Source organism: Trachurus japonicus, chromosome 13, assembly GCF_045865225.1.
Source record: "Trachurus japonicus isolate A0001 chromosome 13, Traja_1.0".
Taxonomy (NCBI): domain Eukaryota; kingdom Metazoa; phylum Chordata; class Actinopteri; order Carangiformes; family Carangidae; genus Trachurus; species Trachurus japonicus.
The window spans coordinates 36,848,469-36,868,967 of NC_140919.1; the positions used below are offsets into that span (position 1 = coordinate 36,848,469).

General features: G+C 42.4%; 1 protein-coding gene across 4 annotated transcripts in view; it reads left to right on the top strand.

The window, feature by feature from the left end:
* schip1 (schwannomin interacting protein 1) overlaps positions 1–17,574 on the top strand; it is a 239,723-nt gene extending 222,149 nt beyond the window's left edge. For all 4 annotated transcript variants that reach the window (XM_085796335.1, XM_085796336.1, XM_085796338.1 and 1 more), the window contains 6 exons: positions 7,044–7,162; positions 8,699–8,816; positions 9,482–9,679; positions 14,128–14,251; positions 15,690–15,783; positions 16,639–17,574. In XM_085796335.1, the coding sequence (XP_085652461.1) occupies positions 7,044–7,162; positions 8,699–8,816; positions 9,482–9,679; positions 14,128–14,251; positions 15,690–15,783; positions 16,639–16,690 (705 nt within the window). In that variant the 3' untranslated portion in view covers positions 16,691–17,574. The remainder of the gene's footprint in view (positions 1–7,043; positions 7,163–8,698; positions 8,817–9,481; positions 9,680–14,127; positions 14,252–15,689; positions 15,784–16,638) is intronic.
* Positions 17,575–20,499: the final 2,925 nt, after the last annotated feature.

The following is a 20,499-nucleotide window of genomic DNA, read 5'->3' on the forward strand; positions in this document are numbered from 1 at the left end:
TGGCTGTGTGTGTTTGTGTGCCAGACTAATGATCCATTGTGCTCTGTCAGGGTTTATTCAGCTGGCTGGGGCTATGGGCCTGCTGGCTTTGGAGTCCAGACAGGGCACTATTTTTACCTTGTGCAGGAAGGCAGCACACTGGCTCCTCTGTTACATAAACACAAGATTTTCACGTTCATTTCACCTTCTTAAAATCTACATTTCCAGTCAATCTGTCCTTCACAAACACACACAGAGAGTTATGAGCTATTCTACAGTAGGTAAGAGTGTTAGGAGGCTTTGAAGGGGGAAAAAAAGGAGTCTTGCGTGTAACAGAGAGAGAATAAATATAGACAGTGAGTGAAAGTATCCAAGAGTGATGTCTAAACACACACACACACACAGTACACTGCCACACACACACTGTTGCTATCCCACGGCTGAGGTGTATCTTTCCAAACCGGTGGTGAGCAGCTGCTGTCCTCACGTCAGGGTGTTAAAACAGGAAAAAAAAAAAAAAAACCACCAGTGTGAGTTTCTCCCTCTCCCTCCTCTCATTCTGCTGCCTCCGGCTGTGAGAGGCCGCCCTGTCCGGAGGGTGGAAGGTAGGGAGGGTCTAAAGGGGCCTTACCTCTGACCATTGTGCTTTCACAGTCCTGTGGGAGAGGTAGGAGAACCTATAGAGGGAAAGTGTAACCGTCAGAAAGTGAAGGGAAGTGAAAGAGAAACAGTGTCACAACATGTTAGACAAAGACGAGCCAGGAGAGGAGTAGATTTTTTTTTGTTTTGTTTTTGTATTTATGGCGGGGGTGAGTTGGCCGGGAACATGATGTGTACTGACTGGGCTCAACCTCAAGAGTCAGCGTGGACTAACCTACTGAATGGGGAGTAGAACGGAAAAGACAGGAAGACAGAGAGGGAGGGAGGGATGAAGGAGGCTCTAGATAATATGGATGGATGTGGTGGAGTGGATGATGTCATCCGGCAAGCGTCCAGCCTCTGCCTCACTGATGACTACAAAGAGGTAAAGGTCCATCTTGTGTTTGTATGTTCCTTATTCTATGGGTTATACATACATTTTTCATTATCGATCGATTGAAACTGATCCATGTTGTTGTCCGGCTCTGTCCAGAGACACCTGAAGTCATCTAACAGACCCCTCCACAGCTCACCAATTATATCTTGTTAGTGTAATCTGTGCTGAAGTTGTGGTGGGTGAAGTGCCACTGGCCAGAAGCAACGATCAGCAAATAGACTGTAACTACCAGTCGTCAGGCAGTCACTGCTCCCAGCCAAGAAATAGCTCAGTACATTACCCAGCTAAATACAGCAGCATGTCAATTAACACTTTTATTTTTTTTACAGAATTAAGATAAGGAATATAGCTTTTTAATATGTGAGTTATAAAAAAAACAGATAAATATGAGTTTTGTATTGAACCTCTCATTTAACTCCCTGCTAGAAAGGGAATAGGCGTATTTCTGCAAATTCCTTAGGTTTGGTGTGCTGTGTGCAGCTATGTGGTACAGCCCACAGACTGGGGTTGACGTTATGCTGGAAATATGGGTATTACAGTGCTTAGATATGTGGGGCAAAGCTGTGACATAATGGTGTGAGTAACCAGGCTTTTATCCTTAAATCTGCTTCATTCACAGGGACAAAAAGCAGATTCCTCCTCTGAATCTTTCACCACAAAACCACATAGTCTGGGCCTTGTAGTAGAGAGAAGCTCAAATGTCACTTGGAGACCTATTGTCCTGTCTAAACCCACTTCATGCTCCCCATCTCCCCCTCCCTCCCTTTGTCATACTACCCTCTTTTCTTTTTTTCCGCATTATCCCAACATAACCCTCCCCCACTTCTCTTACCACCACACACACACACGGTCACATTCAGCCTTCTACCCCTTGCTGAGCTGTTCTCAGTTCAATCTGAGTGACAGGCACAGTCTTGCACTGACCTGCAGCTGAACTGTATGAAGGGTCAGAGGTCAGGTCCCTTATCTGGGAAGGAATGCTGCACGGCCGAGACAGACAGGTCTCAGATAGCACGAGAGGACAAGACGGTCTTACACACATTTTTAGCCTCAAAAGACAGGATATGGACTTCAAGAAAGGTTGAACATTTTAGAAAATATGGTTATTTACTCTCTAGTCATGAGTTGGAGGGTGAGATAGACACCACTCACCTCCAAAATCCAACCCACATCCCTCTTTTTGGAGTTTACTCCTTCACTGGCAGGTTGCAGGGCGTCTTGCTGCAGTCGCCTCTGGGAAGTCTCACAGAGCCAAGAAATAGTTCTGCACACGACCCACCAGAAAGCCACCAAATGTTGTTTTTACACTTTATTTTTTGGAAAGTTTAGCCAAACAAGATGAATCAGTTAGACTTGGCTTATTTGTTACCACTGAGCATAGGCAGACTTTCTCTAGTTCTCCAGTTTTTACACAAAGCTAAACCCACCTGCTGCTTTAGCTGTCAACAAGACAGTGCTATAAATGTTTTGTCAGCAAGAATACAAATACTACAATTGACTTTAAATTGGTTATAACCTGAACATATTGGAAAAGCAATTTCAGAAATATGTGCAGGTGCTGATTTCCTTAAAGTTGGCCAATGAAGAACATCTGTGAACTGTAAAGCTACAGCACAGTCAAAACACACACACACACACACACACAGGAGACACAGTGACCTTGTATCTGTTTGTAGAGCTGTGAGCTCAGCAGCAGCTCACTGTCAGGCCTTGAAAACATATCGGAGTGAAGCCGTCCCTGTCTGGATTCTCCACACCATAACACACAGATTGCCAAAACACAACAAACACACACTCACACACACACCAACACACACACAAAGACCTTCAGCACAACCATAACTCAATGAAAAGCTCTCTGAATTTTTCTGAGCACATTCAGTCTTATCCAGGTAAACGATAATGTGATTCTCTAACTCTTACTGTGCTTTAAAAGAAATGTAGCCTGTGCTCACAAGACCTGGTATTTTGTGTGTGTGTGATTGTGCGTGTGTGTATGTGTATGTGTGAACAGTGCGCTCTTGTCTCCAACTAGGGACTGAGGTTGGCCGGTGAAAAGCCTCCATTGTACAGAACAAGGGAGAGCACTTACTGAGAAATGGAGGAAAAAAGAAGAAAATAAATGAAGGGGCGACTGATATATTTTAAAATATTTTTATATATATATATTTATTTTTAAAGCATATTTTTTTCAGATACAAGGCGCCTGAAATCAGAGAAGAGCAATGGGACAGACAACCACTGGCATGCAGAGATACACACACATTTATACACATCTTAGATCCTAACCACTTCACAATTTCGGGCCTCAGAGCCAGCAATTTGGGGAAGAAAGAGGGAGGATGCTGTTTGTTAGCACGGATAATTAAATTCCTCTCCCACCTCTAATATAGATTTTCAAGGAAGATTTGAGGGCTCAGAACAAGCACCCTGTTGTCCGATGCCAAGGCTAAATCACACTCTAGGCCTGCGGAGATGAATGCTTGTAGTACGGAGCGGAGGAGAAAATGTCTTTGTCAATGAGGGTTTTTCAGCAGAGGAAATCGCTCAGTGAATTTAAGGAAAAAACACAAATTAACCAAATTGTGTTCCTCCCAGTCTGATTTGGACAGCCTCTGTTCCCTCTGTCTTTCTCTCTACTCCCTTTTCCCCACAGTGTTAATATAATTGACCCAGCGACAATTTTCCACATCATAATCATGTGGAAACAGGCATTTGGATAATGTGCCATCGCAGGATTTTAAAAGATTTTATATGAGGCTCCAATGGGAGAATGATCCAGTAAAGAGCACAAAAGGTTACGATAATGTCTCGTTCATGAGGACTTGAGTGAATGAGCCAATCAAAGAGCCGGAAGTCTGTTTCCAGCTAATGGCATAATAGGTTTACATTTAATTGGCCCAAAATTAAAACGTAAACTGTTGCCTTTCTCCATTAAAGAGGCTCTGAAAGTTCATCTACTTATATCTACTCCAAGAGAAGTACGTTTTGAGATTGATGTGAAAGCACATCAGTTTTTTTTTATGACAGGATAAGAAGGTAAGGTAGAAGATGAAGTGTGAGGAAAGGAACAAGAGCCAGGGGCTTGTGTTTACTACACATCTCAGCCCTCCACCTCTCAGTGGTAGATCCCACACCTTGGTAAATAGTTTATGGCGCTGCCATGATGACTGTTACCACACACAGCCCACCCAGGCACACACACGCACTGTATAACAAGACAATGTTGACACAAAGACAGGAAGCTGTGTTGTCAGGCAGGTGTGAGATGTAGAGATGCTAATTCAGCTGCTGTTTAGCAACTGTTCGGTTTTGGTTGTTTTACAAGTAAAAATGTTAAATCTTTATTTGAAGATAAACTTTTTGCAGATGTGATAATTAATTAGTGAATTAGCAAAATAATCAGCAGATTAATTGATAATGAAAATAATCCTGATTTCCTCACAGCTCGCATCACGTGAAGAGTCAGAACAGGAACACTGAAATCCATATTTAGCGCTTTGTTAAAACGTTCCTCTAACAACCAGCAGCTTTGTGCAAAAGTGCATGTAGTACATACAGTAACATAAGTCACAAATATTATCCAAAGATAGTCACAGAGCAGGCTGTCCTTGAGGGCTGATGAGTTTATCAGTGGCAGAGTGTGAAGTGTTTTTCATTTTAAAACATTACAGAAACATATGCTCCGTGTCCTGCCTCGTATATTTCCATAACTGATCACTGAACATAAAAACGCAGAACGCACCAACTGTCTCCTGCTGTTTATGGTCTCATTTTAACTGCTTTTGTAATTGCAGTAGAGAAACTTTTAAACACATTTTTGATTGAGCCAGTTAAACTGTTGACACTTTCAGCTTGTTGATGACAAGCGACTGAAGATCTGACCCTCGTTATCTCAAAGTTACATTACCAGAGGGAGAAAAGCAGCGTACGTCTTTGCACCGGCACACAGCCCTCCAACAGGGAGTGTGTGTGTGTGTGTGTGTGTGTGTGTGGCTGTTAGTGGACTGTTTGGAAACTGCAGATGCTGCTGATGTTTTCTGACCCATCCTCTCTGTGTCGCACCTCTTTCCCATCTGCACCAAAACCTCACCGCAATTTCTTTGTATCTTTTCCTCCACCCTCGCCACACGAGGAGGAGAAAGCAGTTAACGGTGCTCAGTGAACCCGCTGCCTCTGGTTTTTGTTTTTGTTTTGAAGCGGCTGCTCAGTGCAGAAAGTTGACTGACAGTGTGTCAGCTGCATTGTAGTGGAGCTTGTATGTGTACATAAACGTGTTTGACCTGCGCTCCGCCACACAGGCTGCTGTTGAGCCTTTGAAGCGGCCGATTGAAACTCGAAAGTGTGTTCATGCCGACTCCCCAGGCTATCACACACACACAGACACACACAGGAGCAGTGCCAGGTCCACTCCTCTACGTGCCAGTGTGTGTGCTGGCGGTGCCAAGTGCGTCTTGCGAGCTCTTGTGTGGAGTGGGATTATGTTAATTTGTCCTTGGTGGAGGCACTCTCACCAAATGCCTGCGTACTATTGTCAAGAGACACTGACAGAAGGAAAGGAGCGAACAGGGGGAAGTAAAAATGAGAGGGAGAGAGGTGAAGGTGTGAGTGATTTGGAGAGAGAAGAACAGAGTCGCAGAGACCTGGGGCTGAAGGAAAGAAGTGGGGATGGAAGGAGATTAACAGAATAGGGGATATGGAGGGAAAGGAGAGCAGGACAAATGACTGGTGAGAGTGAATCAGGTGGGTAATGAAAGCATGGGAATGTGAGGAGCGGTGATAGATGAGAGAGGTGGAGGATTTGTCGAGGAATAAGTGGAATGGGATGGAGGTTGCACCTAAGGTCAATACCGCTGGCATCTCTTGTACACCCGCCTCTCACAGCGTTTCTTCTCTTTCTTTCTTTCTTTTTGACAGTTTAATTTTATTTAGTGTGAAAGTACAGAGAGACTCCGTCCCCAAGGTGTCACAAGATAATGGGAAGATGGTTAACAAGCTAAAAAGATGCAGAAGAAACAAATGAACATATGTAATGATGTTCTTTCCCCTGGCTGAACCAAGCACAGTCACTGTGACGATTATTACTATAAACACAATTCGGCATTTCTTTGTTAAAGTTTCACTTAACTCTTCACGCTTCATTGCGTAAAACTGCCATTCAGAGTGACTGGTTTCTGTATGAGGAAAAGAAAGTGTGAGGGGGTTTAACAGACAGAAAACAAATGACAAAATGACATTAAAAAAAATCAAAAAGCTCTGTCTGGTGCTCGTGTGCAACAGTAGCATCTGCAGAAACTTCCTTCCCTTTTGATCAGAAACCTGAGTCACTCATTAGTCGTTCACAGCTCAGTTGGACGTGTTTACCTGCTATGAGCGCAGACAAGTCGTCCTGTGGGGACTGGTGTGTGTGTGAGCATGTGTGAAGTGCTGCCAAAACTGAGGCTGTGCTTAGTTAGGAATTCAGGATTGGGAAGAAGCCAAGTGAGAGTCACTCTGAAATGATGTTGTGTTGGTTAGTCTTTCAGATTTCAGCATGTATGAAATGCTTATTGCTGCTTTTCCTCAGGAGTTTCCCCTCCTGTAAACTCAACCCTGTGTGAGAAGACTTTACACTATGTGCATGTGTGTATGTTCTCTGAGGAAACAGCAGCACCTGCTGGTGAATACTGGCATTGTCAGCCTGTAATGATCCCTACTTGGATATTTCACACGTTTTTTTTTCACTTCATATCAGAGCTGGTTAAGATAACACTGAAGCGCTCAGTGCAAATTAAGAGGAGGTTGCTGCTATTGATATACTTGCACTCGTGATTTGTGATTTGAGTCAGGGTGTGCTCAGGGTAACAGCGTTTCTATTTGTGCATGCAGCTAGTCATGTGCGAGGGTGTTGGGATGATCCAGCATGCCTGACACCTGTATATTTAATCCCTATCAACCTGACCTCTGACCTCATAGTCAAACTGCAGCTTCAATCATAAAACACATCATAAAGAAAGTGACCTAATCTTGTTAATCTTCTGTTTTTTAGGCCCAAAAGAATGAGAGGGAGTCGATCAGGCAGAAGTTGGCCCTGGGCAGTTTCTTTGACGATGGGCCAGGCATCTACACCAGTTGCAGCAAGAGCGGCAAACCCAGCCTGTCCTCACGGTAAGACCACTGACCTCAGTCACATCGCCGATGCACATGTGACTTGTACTTGGAAAACACAAGTGGCTGGTTTACTCGTATTTGTTTTGTGGGCCCATATGGTTTACTGAAAATGAATCCCACACAAAGACAAGAGCAGTAGTCATATAGCAAAAAGAACATAAACTTCCACTTTATGCAAAGGTTGAACAAAACGAAAGGAAAAAAAAAAGCAATCTAGAAGTTGCTATGTAATAGTCTAGACTACTTTTTTTTTTAAAAAAGGGCAGACAGTGAGGAAGAAAGAATGACAGGAAGCAGAGAGGATTTGTGCAGTGTAAAGAAGCAACACGTAATCAGCCCTTGTGACTTCCCAAATTTGCACGCGCATTGCTACCACCTCCTACACTATACCTTACTGGAACTGCATGTTCTCTAAACACACTTTCTTTGTATTCTTGTGATTTCAACCACGTGAACTTTAATAGTGCAAATTGATGACTGATTGTGACGCTGTAATGCCACGATGATGATTCATGGGAAACCGTTAAATGTTTTGTGTGAAAATGTGATTATTCTGAGACTGCAAATCATAGAGACTCTGTTATTTGAGCCAGACAGTCCTGGGATTATGTGGTGAAACCTGTGGTCAATAGTAGAGTGTTAGTCTCAGATTCAGTTTTATATGCTTTATTTCCAACTTATTTTTCAAGAATTATGATTAAGCTATGTACTGAGTGACATATTAGTATCTGTTTGACAAACTAAGTCATTGAAATTATCTCAAACACATTTGGCATTTCTGGCCATTTCTCTCCACCTAACGAGTGACATGTTGACCAATACTAAAGTGTCTGCACCCACACTGTTCATTATGAGCAATGTTTCTTATCTTCAACATTTCTTGTAATCAACAACGTTAGTGGACACATTATTGGCCTCTACGATCCATTAAATTCAAGTTACAGTGAGCTTTTTGATGCTGCTTCACAAGGGAAAAACCAACAAGGATCGACCGCTCAGGTCCTATTTTAATTGGAAGTGATAGGATCTATACTGTGTAAACAATCAGCCCTGTTTGTAATTACTGTATTGAATAAGCAGATTATTGATCCACGGTGGGCTGGATCTACACCTAGTGATACCGTGTTCCTCCGTGGCACAAAAACACCCCCACTGGTCCCAGGCAGATTGGAGCAGACCTACCGGAGGCAGCCTGGATCGATCCATATTGGAGACAAGAGGGGAGATGATTAAAAACACAAGCCCTCTTTAATTCTTTCTTCAGCTGCTCCTTTGCTGTTGTGATGAAAGCAGCTTGTGTCTGTTAGGATTTTCTTTCCCTTTTTTTTGTTCTTGTTTCTCTGTTTTTTCACACTGCCCGAGATCCTTCATTTACACAACCCACTTGCATCGTACTAGCAGCAGTGCTGTTGACACTGCGGTGTGTTTTGGCCCCGGTCCGATTCAATTACTGCAGAAGCAGCTAATGTTGAACTGACTTGACTTTTATCTGCATAACATGAAACTGTCTCCCTCTGTCTGTCTCTCCCTCAGGCTGCAGAGCGGGATGAACCTACAGATTTGTTTTGTCAATGACAGCGGCAGCGACAAGGACAGTGATGCAGATGACAGCAAGACAGAGACCAGTCTGGACACACCTCTGTCCCCCATGGTACGCTCTGACGCCCAAGTGTGCACTCTGAGGCCCATGCAGTTATTGTAGTATTTCTCCAGAACGAAAGAGATGCACTTCAGTCGTTTAAATTGATCTAAAACACGTGTCGTGATTTACAGGATTGACAGTGTGAAGATCTGACTGAGTAAAAGTGAGACTGAGACAGAGGAAGAATGAAAGCAGTGAAATGGCTGATAGCTGGTGGTTTTGATGCTTTATGAATGTCTTTTCTCAAGTTTTCTGGCCTGTTAACCAATTCACGAGCAGCAAATGAGAGGTGAATTGGAATACGCTCACCAAGGCCATGGATGGCTGGTCCCATTAACCTCCTGTCAGCCTGACACACATTTAACAGAAACAGAGGGAGAAAGAGAGAATTATCATCTCCTTACATGTGCATCCTCACTAACCCTCACGTCCTAGCTGATGTACAATGAAGCTCCTGTCAATGTGGAAAATCCACATACAAAAAAGACCAAGAATACATAAACATTAATCCTCTGACCTGTCTTTCTTATCTTTCCTTACCTCATTCTTAACGTCCTCCCTCCTCCCTTTACCACACATTTTTTCCATTTACTTCCTCCCTCATATTTCTTTTTAAATATTCATATTCATTATTTCCATTTCTCCCTCTCCCCTCTACCACCTCCTCTCTGCAGTCCAAGCAGAGTTCGTCCTACTCGGACAGGGACACCACAGAGGACGACTCGGAGTCTCTGGAGGACATGGACTTCCTGAGTCGACAGAAGAAGTTGCAGGCGGAGGCGAAGCTGGCCCTGGCGATGGCCAAGCCCATGGCCAAGATGCAGGTGGAAGTGGAGAAACAGAACCGTAAAAAGTCACCAGTGGCCGACCTGGTCAGTACCGGAAATCTGATCCTGATTCTGCCTTTGACTTCACAAACAAATAGGAAACACATGTACACTATGTACATAAAACACACCAAGAGATTCATGGATATTAATGTTCAAGAGGAAAAGGAGGAAGTATGCTTACTACTTTCAGATTCAGTTTCTGTTTATTTGTGGTCTTTATTAGAATCATTGCTCGACTCTCTAGTTCACTTCAGCTTTATAGTAGGAAAAAAAATGCCCAGCACCAAATAACCAACAGACAGTGTTAATTACAAGCTGATGAAGAAAGAACATCTGGAAGTAAAAACATTAAGATATTTTTTCCTCTGGGACTGGTGGGAAGGAGTGGGATGAGTAAAGTAACTACTAATCAAGACATTTTCTATTTGAATTAAAGGGTAATAATCTTAGTGTTGCCCTCAGTGGCCTAAGAACACTTACTACAGACTCAACATCAACATGGCCTACAGTTTTCACTACGTGTTACAACCACTAATATTCTCAAAAGCTTCAGCTCCATTGCTGCTTACTGTCTGATAATAGCAACAACTTATTCACTTTGTTCAGTTATTTCACTGTTTTTTTTTTTTTACGACAACACATTATTTTCTCTTTTATGGAGTGTATCTTTTTTTTTTTTTTTTTATTCAAAATTTTTCCAGTTTATAGAGACAAGACAGAACATAAACCAAACACGTTTATGGAGTGTATCAATTCACCTGACCAATCAGCTGGCACACCTAGTAGTTATAGTGTTATTATATATCTATTAGACTGTAACTGTAATAAAAAATCAAATCCACAATTTTTCAAGTGAAGGTTAATATTATAGCGAACTGTAGCACAGATCCCAACCCCAAGTCATATGAGGAACGCTGCAGTGCACATGATACAAAGTTTTCTCATCTACTCTTTATGGAACAATGGAACAAAAGGTCAGACATACAGTATGTGTGTATATATCATATATTTATATACATGTTTCACTTTTACCAAGTTTACATGATGTCAATGTCATCAGTCAACATATGTCAGAGCAGATGTGTGGGTTTCAGTGACATATGAGTAGTGAAGAGCTGAACAGGTCATATACGTATGTTGTGATGATGTCACAGGAAGCCTCCCCCTCCCCTCCTCCTTCTCTGCTCCTGCTTAGAGGAAGTAAGGTGATGATGCCCTGCTCATCATTATTTCATCAATTTTCATCTGCCTCACTGCCTCTTCCGGAGCGCACACACACACACAGAGACACACACCAACACCCCCACACTGTCAGACTCACACCGACCCTATTTCCACCCGGACTTGCAGGCAGAACCGCTTTACTTATTCAGAGAGGAGAAGGGCAGCTCGACCGGGTGCATCTATAATTCATACACCGGAGAGCATTGACTTGGGTGTTTAGGGACGTAGCAGTGCTCAGCAGTCAGAAGACATCACTGTCACATCCAGGCCAAACACACAGTGAATATTAAGACGTATTAAAGCTGCAGCCACCATGCAGTGTCCACAACACCAGAGATCTATTAAACCGCAAACGATTCATGTGATGAATACTCCGCTGGAACAGTTATTCCTAACCAGGCTTACGTCTACTGTTGCCATGGGGACAGGTGGAAAGATTGAGGATGTGGAGTAGCTCGGCTAATTGGAAATGAAAAACAGATTTGTTTGAGAAAATACACCTTTCCAGATATTCTCAGAAAGTGGTATGTCGCTTATCTTTAGCAGATTTGCCATCACGGTACTCGTCAAGCTCCCAGCTATGACAGCACAAGATTAAACCTCTGATAAAGCCATGTCAGAGTACATTAAGACATAATAGCTGGCAAGTGAGAAGTTGAAATAATTATCTGGAAGTGATAGAACATAGAAATTTTTATATTTAGGTAGAAGGCACTAATTACAATAAGTATGAATGAACAGGAGTTAATTAATAGTTAGGGGAATATAAAAGCACAGATAAATGATTAGCTGAAATAATTAGCCAAAAGTAATACATGTATAACTAAAAGAGATAATGAAAGTAACAGATATGGGGAAATAATGGATAACTGTTTCTTTGTGACTGACGTTTCAGTTTCAGGAGAAAAAATGTATTGTATCGACCCACTCCGTGTCAAAGATCTTGACATTCACTTTCAAATCAGTTGAGATAAACACATTTGGAAGGTGTCAGTGAAGTGAAGAGGCACATGATCTGATAAAGAGTTTGGGCAATTATACCAGACAAATAAAGATGTGAGGGGCTCTGCTGCTGCTGTCACACTGCTGTCTGTTAGTTTAACTCCAGGTTCTAGCTAAACCTATACACTATACACTTTTCAAGGGCAAACAGTGAGGCTTGACCCAGCACAGTTGGCCTGTATCCCAGTGTCTGTGTGTAGGAGTGTGGGTTTTCCTAAATATGTACAAACACAATGACTGAAAGAAAGCGAGATCATCATCAATAGTAAAGAAATTAGGGGGAGAAATTCAGACTTTATCGTAAGATCTCAATTCTGTCTTTTCACTTCATTCAGAGAGGAGTGGATTTCCTCAGTCTGATAAGTCAGAGCAGGACGTTGGTTTGCTGGTATTAGTAACTAGTAGTGCCATTTATCTACCACAGAAATTCACTGTGGTCAGCAGACTCTCATATTGAGTCTTACACAGCTCTACAACCTTTCCCGTCGCCTACTCTCGTTTTTGACATCACAGTCCTCGATGTGTCACTCCAGACTCGCCAGCCTGTGCCTATCTAGACGCCTGAAACTGAAACTGACACATGGCAGTCTCCAGCAGCGCTGCATCGGTGCCAAAGGCCAAAATGCGAAAGTGAAAGAGGGGTGAGAAACCAGCGAGGAGAGGCAGCCACATAGCCAAGCATGCAAACACCTACAGTGTGACACATGCAGAGAGAGAGAGAGAGAGAGAGAGAGCACATTGTCTCACCCGCTGTTTGCCCAGACTAGGAGATGACAGTAGGAGGGAAAGAGAAAGAATGTGGACTGGGTAGATGGGAGCGCTGGCAGAGGGAGAGTCTGGTAAACAAATCGATGATTATGTGCCTGCGTGTGCTCTCTCTGACACACACACACGGCCACATGCTTTATGTAATTGTACTGTGCCTGTGTTTGACATGGAGCTACGGCTGGTGGTTAAGGGACACGTAACTCTGAACACACGCACACAAAGCCAACAGAACGATAATACAGGAAAATAAAGGTACTTTTTGGAGCCGTGTCCTCTCAGCCACTGTTTAATAGAAATAGTTTGCAACTCCAAAAACTTCCAAGACACTGCAATTATATGGAAGCTTTTCATTTTTTTTTTCATTTTCACTCACAGGGAAATCGTGTGTAATTTCTCACCCTTTTGTTGTTAATATAAATATAATTCATCTTTGCCTGTGATAACATAACATCCTGTTTTCACCACTGTGGATGAGTGATTTAGAGATATTTAGAGATAAATTGAAAAATCCACAGGAGTTGAAAAACTTTCTCATATTTCAAATATACAATGGGAGAGGAGGTCAAAATGACCATGTTGGTGTACTGTGTTGTTCACCATGGGGTAAAAACACTGATTAAAGGCAGTGTGTCCAGTGGACTCTGGTCACCGAGTTCGCTGCTGTTTATTAGCTCCAAACTCTGTAAATGTGTGTGTGTGCGTGTGTATGTGTGTGTGTTGTGTGACCACAGCAGCACCTACATGAAATCCCCAAACTTTACACCAGGCTCCAGGGTGCTGACCTCCTCAGAGAAAAATAGATATTCCCTTTTGTTTCATCAGGGGCATTATGGGAAAGAAACCAAGAGACCGAAAATAAGTTGTTTCTCACCCTGTCAGCAACAAAGGAAAAAGTAAACAAATCACTTTTGCCCAGGCAGCGTTTCGCATCCAGTCAACACATCTGACTTTCACTTACTAATTAAGATCCATTCTGCTGATTATCCACGCGGCCTCGACCATTTGACCATATCTGACAAGATTGAGAACCACATACGGCATTTATATTTGTCACACAATAACATGTTCATTATTCCTTTTTTCTGCCAATAGACTGTTTAATATAAAATAAGAGAAAATAATGAAAGTAATTTCTTATTAATTTCTTAAAGAGATCAAATCAGAACATTTCAAATTTAAGAATCTGGCAACAGTTAATTTTTTTGGCACTTTTGCTTAATAAATCGTTTAAAAATTCATCAGTCGTTGATCAGCCCATCAGTGTTTTAGTGAAAATAACCCACTAATTGTTCAGGAACTCCATCTCTGCCAGTATTTGTGAATAATGCACTGAATTCATTGTTAATAACTGATTTTAGATGAGATCAGGTTGTCAGTTGCTCTGTGTCTCTGTGCTGCAGTAATGGTTTTAAGTGTATCACTGACTTTTTACTTGTTTGTGACTGTTCTTAGTTTTCTTCTCTGATGTGCAACGTCTCTCTTTTTTTTTCCGTCAGCTCCCTCACATGCCTCACATCAGCGAGTGTCTAATGAAAAGAAGCCTGAAGCCCACCGACTTGAGAGACATGACGCTGGGTCAGCTCCAGGTTATAGTCAATGATCTGCACTCCCAGATCGAGAGTGAGTTGACCACACACACACACACACACACACACTGTCACTGACCTCTACTTTCAATTGCAGAAATGAGCACATGGGGAAAAACATGCACATGTATACTGAACCCGACCATTTCATGTGGATGTGAAAGTACTTTTATATATGTTAGTCAGTTCAAAGAAGTGTACCAGCTAACAGCTTCCCCTCAGCACTTACTGTTACCACTCTGTACACACCATTGATCCTGGTACTCTGTGATGAATAATCTCTCATTTTACATAAAACGACTCCAAAATTCCCCATGAGTCCAAAATGATGAGCTCGTTTTTTACTTACAGCGCAGACTTTCCCCTCAAAATATCTGTTGTTAGTGATTTATATTTTCTGGCAAAGCTCAGGGAACAATAGTTGAAGCATGTGATGTGACAACAACCACAACCACTGATGTGTGGTCTGCAGCCAATACTCATAATGCTTTCAATGGCTTTGTGAGGTTATTTCATGAACCCATCGTGGGTGATTTCAGCCTCTCACATCCAGGTGATTTAACCTCTGTCTATTTATGAGAAATCCTTAGAAATTAGGGGTGTAACGGTACACACAAGCCACGGTTCGGTACTGTACGTACCTCGGTTTGGGGGTCACGGTTCGGTACGGGTTCAGTACATTAGACACTCACTGAACGTTAAACTTAAAACCAGCTTCTGTTATTTAAGTTTAAAAAACAGAATAAAAAAGTGCATTAGGGGTGTTATAATACCATTCAATAATTCTAGAGGAAAAAATACTTGCACTTGGCAACTGGCAACTATTATAAAAAAAATTTAAAAAACAGAAACTAACATCAATGTTGGTTTACACAGTTAATTTAGACTAGATACCAGTTGCTTGGTGATGTTTTTGGTACCTGTGTTCATGTCAAGAGGCTTGAAAGCAGCGGGGATAAATGTTGTTGCACACAACTTTACTTTTCCTCGCACCAGTGATTGACGTATTGGGGTGATGCCGTCTTCTATGTATTGACCATAGGTGTTAATGTGTTTGATGCGTTTCTAGCAACGCACTGCGCATCTGTGAAACATATTCGTGGGCCGTAGGCGTTGTGTTTCACGGTGATCTGCGCAGCGTCCCATAGAAAATGAACAGGCAGCCGCGACGCCAGTGGATCCCATAACTACACACGCTCATCACTTCTCTGCTTCGTCTGTTATGACGGTTGCTGGCAGCTTTAAGGCTCATTACTGCCACCTGGGTTGGAGTGAGGACTCGACTTTTTTTTTAATATTGACTCAGACCTATTCGTCGTGTGACTGTGTGCACCGAACCGTGACCCCCGTACCGTGACGGCACGGGATGAATACATATACCGTTACACCCCTATAATGTGTAATGACTTTGTGAATGTTGTGGTATAATAGACCTGTAGCCTGACATCAATTCATATTTTCCACCACTCCAGGTCTGAATGAGGAACTTGTACAGTTGCTGCTGATCCGAGATGAGCTACACATGGAGCAGGATGCCATGCTGGTCGACATAGAGGACCTCACCAGGTGATGAGCCAGTTAATGGTTAATGCTTTGTTATTGTCAGTAAATCTAATGTAAAACACCAAAATCCACATCTCTCAACACTTTCACTTTGTTACTCTTTCTGTGCCTCAAGCCAATTAGTTTCTACAGAAGATGTAAATATTTTACTGTAACATGCTGACATGCTGAAGATATAGTTTTGATTTTTTTTTCCCCAGGCTAAGTGATTCCCTTTAAACCGTTAGAGACTGTCAGTTTTTTTTCAGTGGTTTAGGATGGCATCATTTTTAGAGTGACAATTCAGAGTTTAAAAGAAAAAGTAAGAAAAATAGAACAACACAACACAACTCAACTACCAACAGATCAGTCAGAGATGAGATGATTAACTCCCCAGCCCACAATGTTTTCCGTTTTTCAAGCTCTAGGTTTCAAGCTGCCTTTTCTTGAGTCGCACCAGATTTTAAACTGAAGCAACTACAAATGCAGCAGTGTTCCTTAAGGCCTCTGATGTGTAAAATCCCCTTTAACGTGAGTTACTCAAACATTAGTGAGTAGTTCATTTTCAGGGCTATTCTCATCTGTAGATGTTGTGCACCAGTGATATTTTAGGGGGCAGTGGTTTTGTGGGACTGAGTCACAATAAAGTACAGTACCCATTTTCATGGAAATAAAGTAAACAGTTACTGGGTAGTGCACAACACTGTGTCAACAACACTACAGGTGTGTAGCACAAAGGAGGAATTGGCTAGAGCAAACAAACTGTGTTAGTGGGATCTGTTCACCGCTGCTTTTGTTCTTTTCCTGAGATTCGCCAACAATGAGAAAATCCAAAGACTTATTTCCTAAACATCTGTATTTTCTCTTTGTGTTTCCCAGGCATGCTGAGAGCCAGCAGAAACATTTGGCTGAGAAGACCCTATCCAAATAAAATGCCCGTCCCCCCTGCTCCCCTCTGCTCCACCCTGCTCCCCTCTGCCAAGCTTAGCCCCTGATCCAAACCCAGACTTTTCCCCTCTGGCCATTCCACCTCTGCCCCAAGTTGATCCAAATCCCGCCCGCTTGTCCCGAGTATTTTTCTCCTCGCTGCTCCTCTGCCTTCCCCCCTCGTCGACCTCCCTGTCCACCCACTGACTCCAGTAGCAGCAGCAGCAGCACAGACGAAGGCATCTCTCTGTCATTTCGCTTCTGTGGTTTTCTCCCAGCGCTAGGGACGGAGGAGCACTTCCTGCTTCGTGGGAGAAGAGGATTGTGTGTTGTCATGGATTCTGTCCCCAGCTTCCTGTGCAGTGATTGGCCTTGCTTCGCTATTGTTTCTTTTTAACTTTCTACATTTGCCACTAAATTATAACTGTTCAAATGCAAAAAATTGTGGGAAAAAAAATAAGATAATAGTGAAAACTTTAGTAGAAAGTCATTCATGAGAAAAAAAGAAACAACGTTGTATAAAAAAAATGATGGAAAACTAACTTCTTCAGACCATTTTAAGTTGGACAGTAATTTTAAAGTATTTCAAAGTCGGCCTGTTTTTATTCTGCACAAATGGTAGTTTTCAACTGAGAAATGTTTATTTGAAGGTGCTAAAAGAGTGTAAAGGAAACATGCCTGCCTTGTAGTGGAGTCGTAGCTTTTGGTAATACGTTCACTCTAATTGCTCTTCAACATTTTGTGAATGTTGATTTTCTGACACGAGTCATTTTAAATGAATAAGTGTGTTAATATCGTTTTCATCCTATTGTATTCAGAAACTTTATTTGAGGAAAGAAATGTTTATGTACAGATATGTAAAATAAAGAATAAACTTTGTTTCATATATGCTGGCTTGTTGTGCCGTATGTTCAGTCAGTTTCTGCTGCAGTTCTCCTGCATGTCCGCTGGATGAAGTTGTTCTTTCAAATGAGCTTCCTCTTTCTAATGAACTCATGAAGTGTGACCGGTCTCTAGTTGCGACTGCAACAAGAGAAAAAGACATCATCACATTATACGTAGTATGACTCAACACACACACTGTTTCGGTCTTGCCTCATCATTACACTGTCTCACTCGTCCAGTTGTGGTTGCTTCAGTGCTCTTAAAGGGACACTGTAATAATTTGGGCAACCCCTTCAAATCACCATTTGGAATTTTTCTTTCACTTGATGTTTAAACTTATGAGGATCGGTTACTTTTGGTTTAAGCTACAGTAAATGTGCTGCACGTATTCAATATGACTGTGTGGTTTGGTTATGAATGCTTTGTCATTTTTTCATGTAGAATATGAGGAAGTCCCCCACACACACCCCACCCCCTTTCCCTGGTGGTCATCTCTATATGTTAAGCCTGATGGCAAGTTTGACTGGTTGATGGTCCTGCTGTGAAACCAGAGAAAGGCCAGGAAACCCCTCTCAGCGACTCAGTGGACACTGCAGTTTCAGAACGTGTGAAGGGATCACAGATCCTACAAAAACAGGGACTGGAGGATGTTGAGAGAGGATGACATCATGCTCAATGTATCAATAACAATTTCACATCACTCTCATTCTGAGCCATGAGAATTTCTCACATACTAATGAACAGACTGCAAACATGCACCGGCATGTCCACTGGTCCTTCTAATGCTCCATTGTAGGTGATCCCGTTTTGTCCATTCTAGCTTGATATTTGATAGTCAAATTTCTCACCAGACTTTGATATTTACCTCATTTCTTTTTATATATTTAACACATAGTATTTCCCAATTTAAATGAGCAGGAAAAAGTAACAATTAAATTCTATAAATATGTGGGATGTTATAAAAGTATATAATATTAAGAGTAGAAGAGTAGTTCTCTAACTACAGTACTCTTCTATTGTCTTCAACCTCTACAAACAAGGTGTAACTTTTTACCACGTGCCAGATAATTTCAAACGATTCCTCTGAAATATTATTTATCTAAGAATTGTTTGGAAACTTTCCCTTGAGAAGTTAATGAATAATTAAACCACAATGTAAAAAACCGATTGTGTCAAGCAAAATTCCTTCCTTCAAACAAAAAGAATTATAACAGTGTGTAGCAGGAATACGTCTTGTTATATAGACAATGGATATGACATTTGTTTTCCATTTCAATTAAACTACAACTTTTAAATAGTTGGATACTGTAACTTCTGTAAATAGTCTGTGCGCAGAAAGTGAACAGTCACAGCAGCAGAGGGCTCACTTGGTTTCCACCACTGTCACACTTTTCACTTGGAAACTCTGGGATTTCTTTCCTGGCTGATTGTTGCGTGCGAACAGAGCAGAGCTGTCACAAACACACCGCCCCAGCACCGCGCCACGCTCCTTTACTGTACGTGACTGGACCTGCAGCGCGTGGCCCACACACATTCTCGCACGCACACAAGCACACACAACAGATGAGCCAGATGTGGTCATTGGGGAGGTGAGGGAGCATAACGCAGAGCGCTGGCCGGTCCCCGCTGTCAGTTTGGGGGTTATCTGCCCTTTCATTGACCGCTACAGTCTCATTTCATGATGATGAATTTATCACCAAATATTTCCGCTCAGACGCAGTGGTCCACCCTTAAACTCATCACACACACACACACACACACACACACACACACACACACACACACACACACACACACACACCGGCTCGCACTCCTGCACATGACAGCGACGTTTCCGCTGCATCACTGCGCTGCTCATCTACGTTTACAATATCTACACAAGAGAGCGTAAAAAGCAAAAAAAAAAAAAAAAAAAAACAGATTGACATATTTTATGAATCGCAAGAAATAACTGCACAAGCTGCCCTGAGCAGTAGCGGCGCCAGAGTATTTTTTCTGGTTCAACTACGGTGGGGCTAACCCATATGGTGGTGGGGCTCAAATAAATGCCAGAATTTCGATGTGAATATAAAACAACACCCTCCCACCACAGCTAGAAACACGCAAGCACGCACGCACGTACACATACACACACAGAGGGAGAGGGGGAGAGAGAGACGCTAATAGTTACGTTAACAGCACAGCAGGTGGATAAAATTAAAAAAAATAAATAAGGCATAGATAAGAGGCGATGAGACCAATATGAGATCAGAGGGGCCATAAGGCACTTTGACACACAGTGTCCTAAAGCCACACAACAGCCAAGAGTCTAAACCAGCGTTTCTCAAACTTTTTTCAGTCACGGCACCTTTCAAAAGTGCATAATAAAATCTCACAGCACCCCTGTGTAAAATATAATTCAAAATAACACTGCATAGCCTTAATGTAAATGTCCTGTTGATTTAGATGGGACAGTATTATTTAACAGAGCATCATACAAACTCAAATGAATATCCACCGGCGGTCTCCGCTCCGGTCTGACTCCGTTGCGGACAATCAGAGAGTTTCCACCGTGTCAGTGTGCACTGCAGAGTGTTTTTATATTTTACATCAAACGCACCGGAGTGGGAACAGAGCGGACACAGATCCACTGGAGAGAGGAGGGGGTGTGACTCACCATCAGTGGGAGACCTCCAACAAATTAAATATGCTTATAATAGGCAGCAGGACCGCAGCAAGGAGGCAAAACGCTTAGTGAGTGACAGAGATTTTTCTTGGTTGTTTTATGGTAAGGCTAACACAATTTTTGGTGGGGCTTATGGTAGGGCTAACACCATTTTTGGTGGGGCTATAGCCTAACCAAGCCCCACCCTGGCGCCGCCTATGGGCCTGAGACTGACTGAAGGTGTAGCTCTGATTTATTGGTGTGACCATGATGGGAGATGCTGC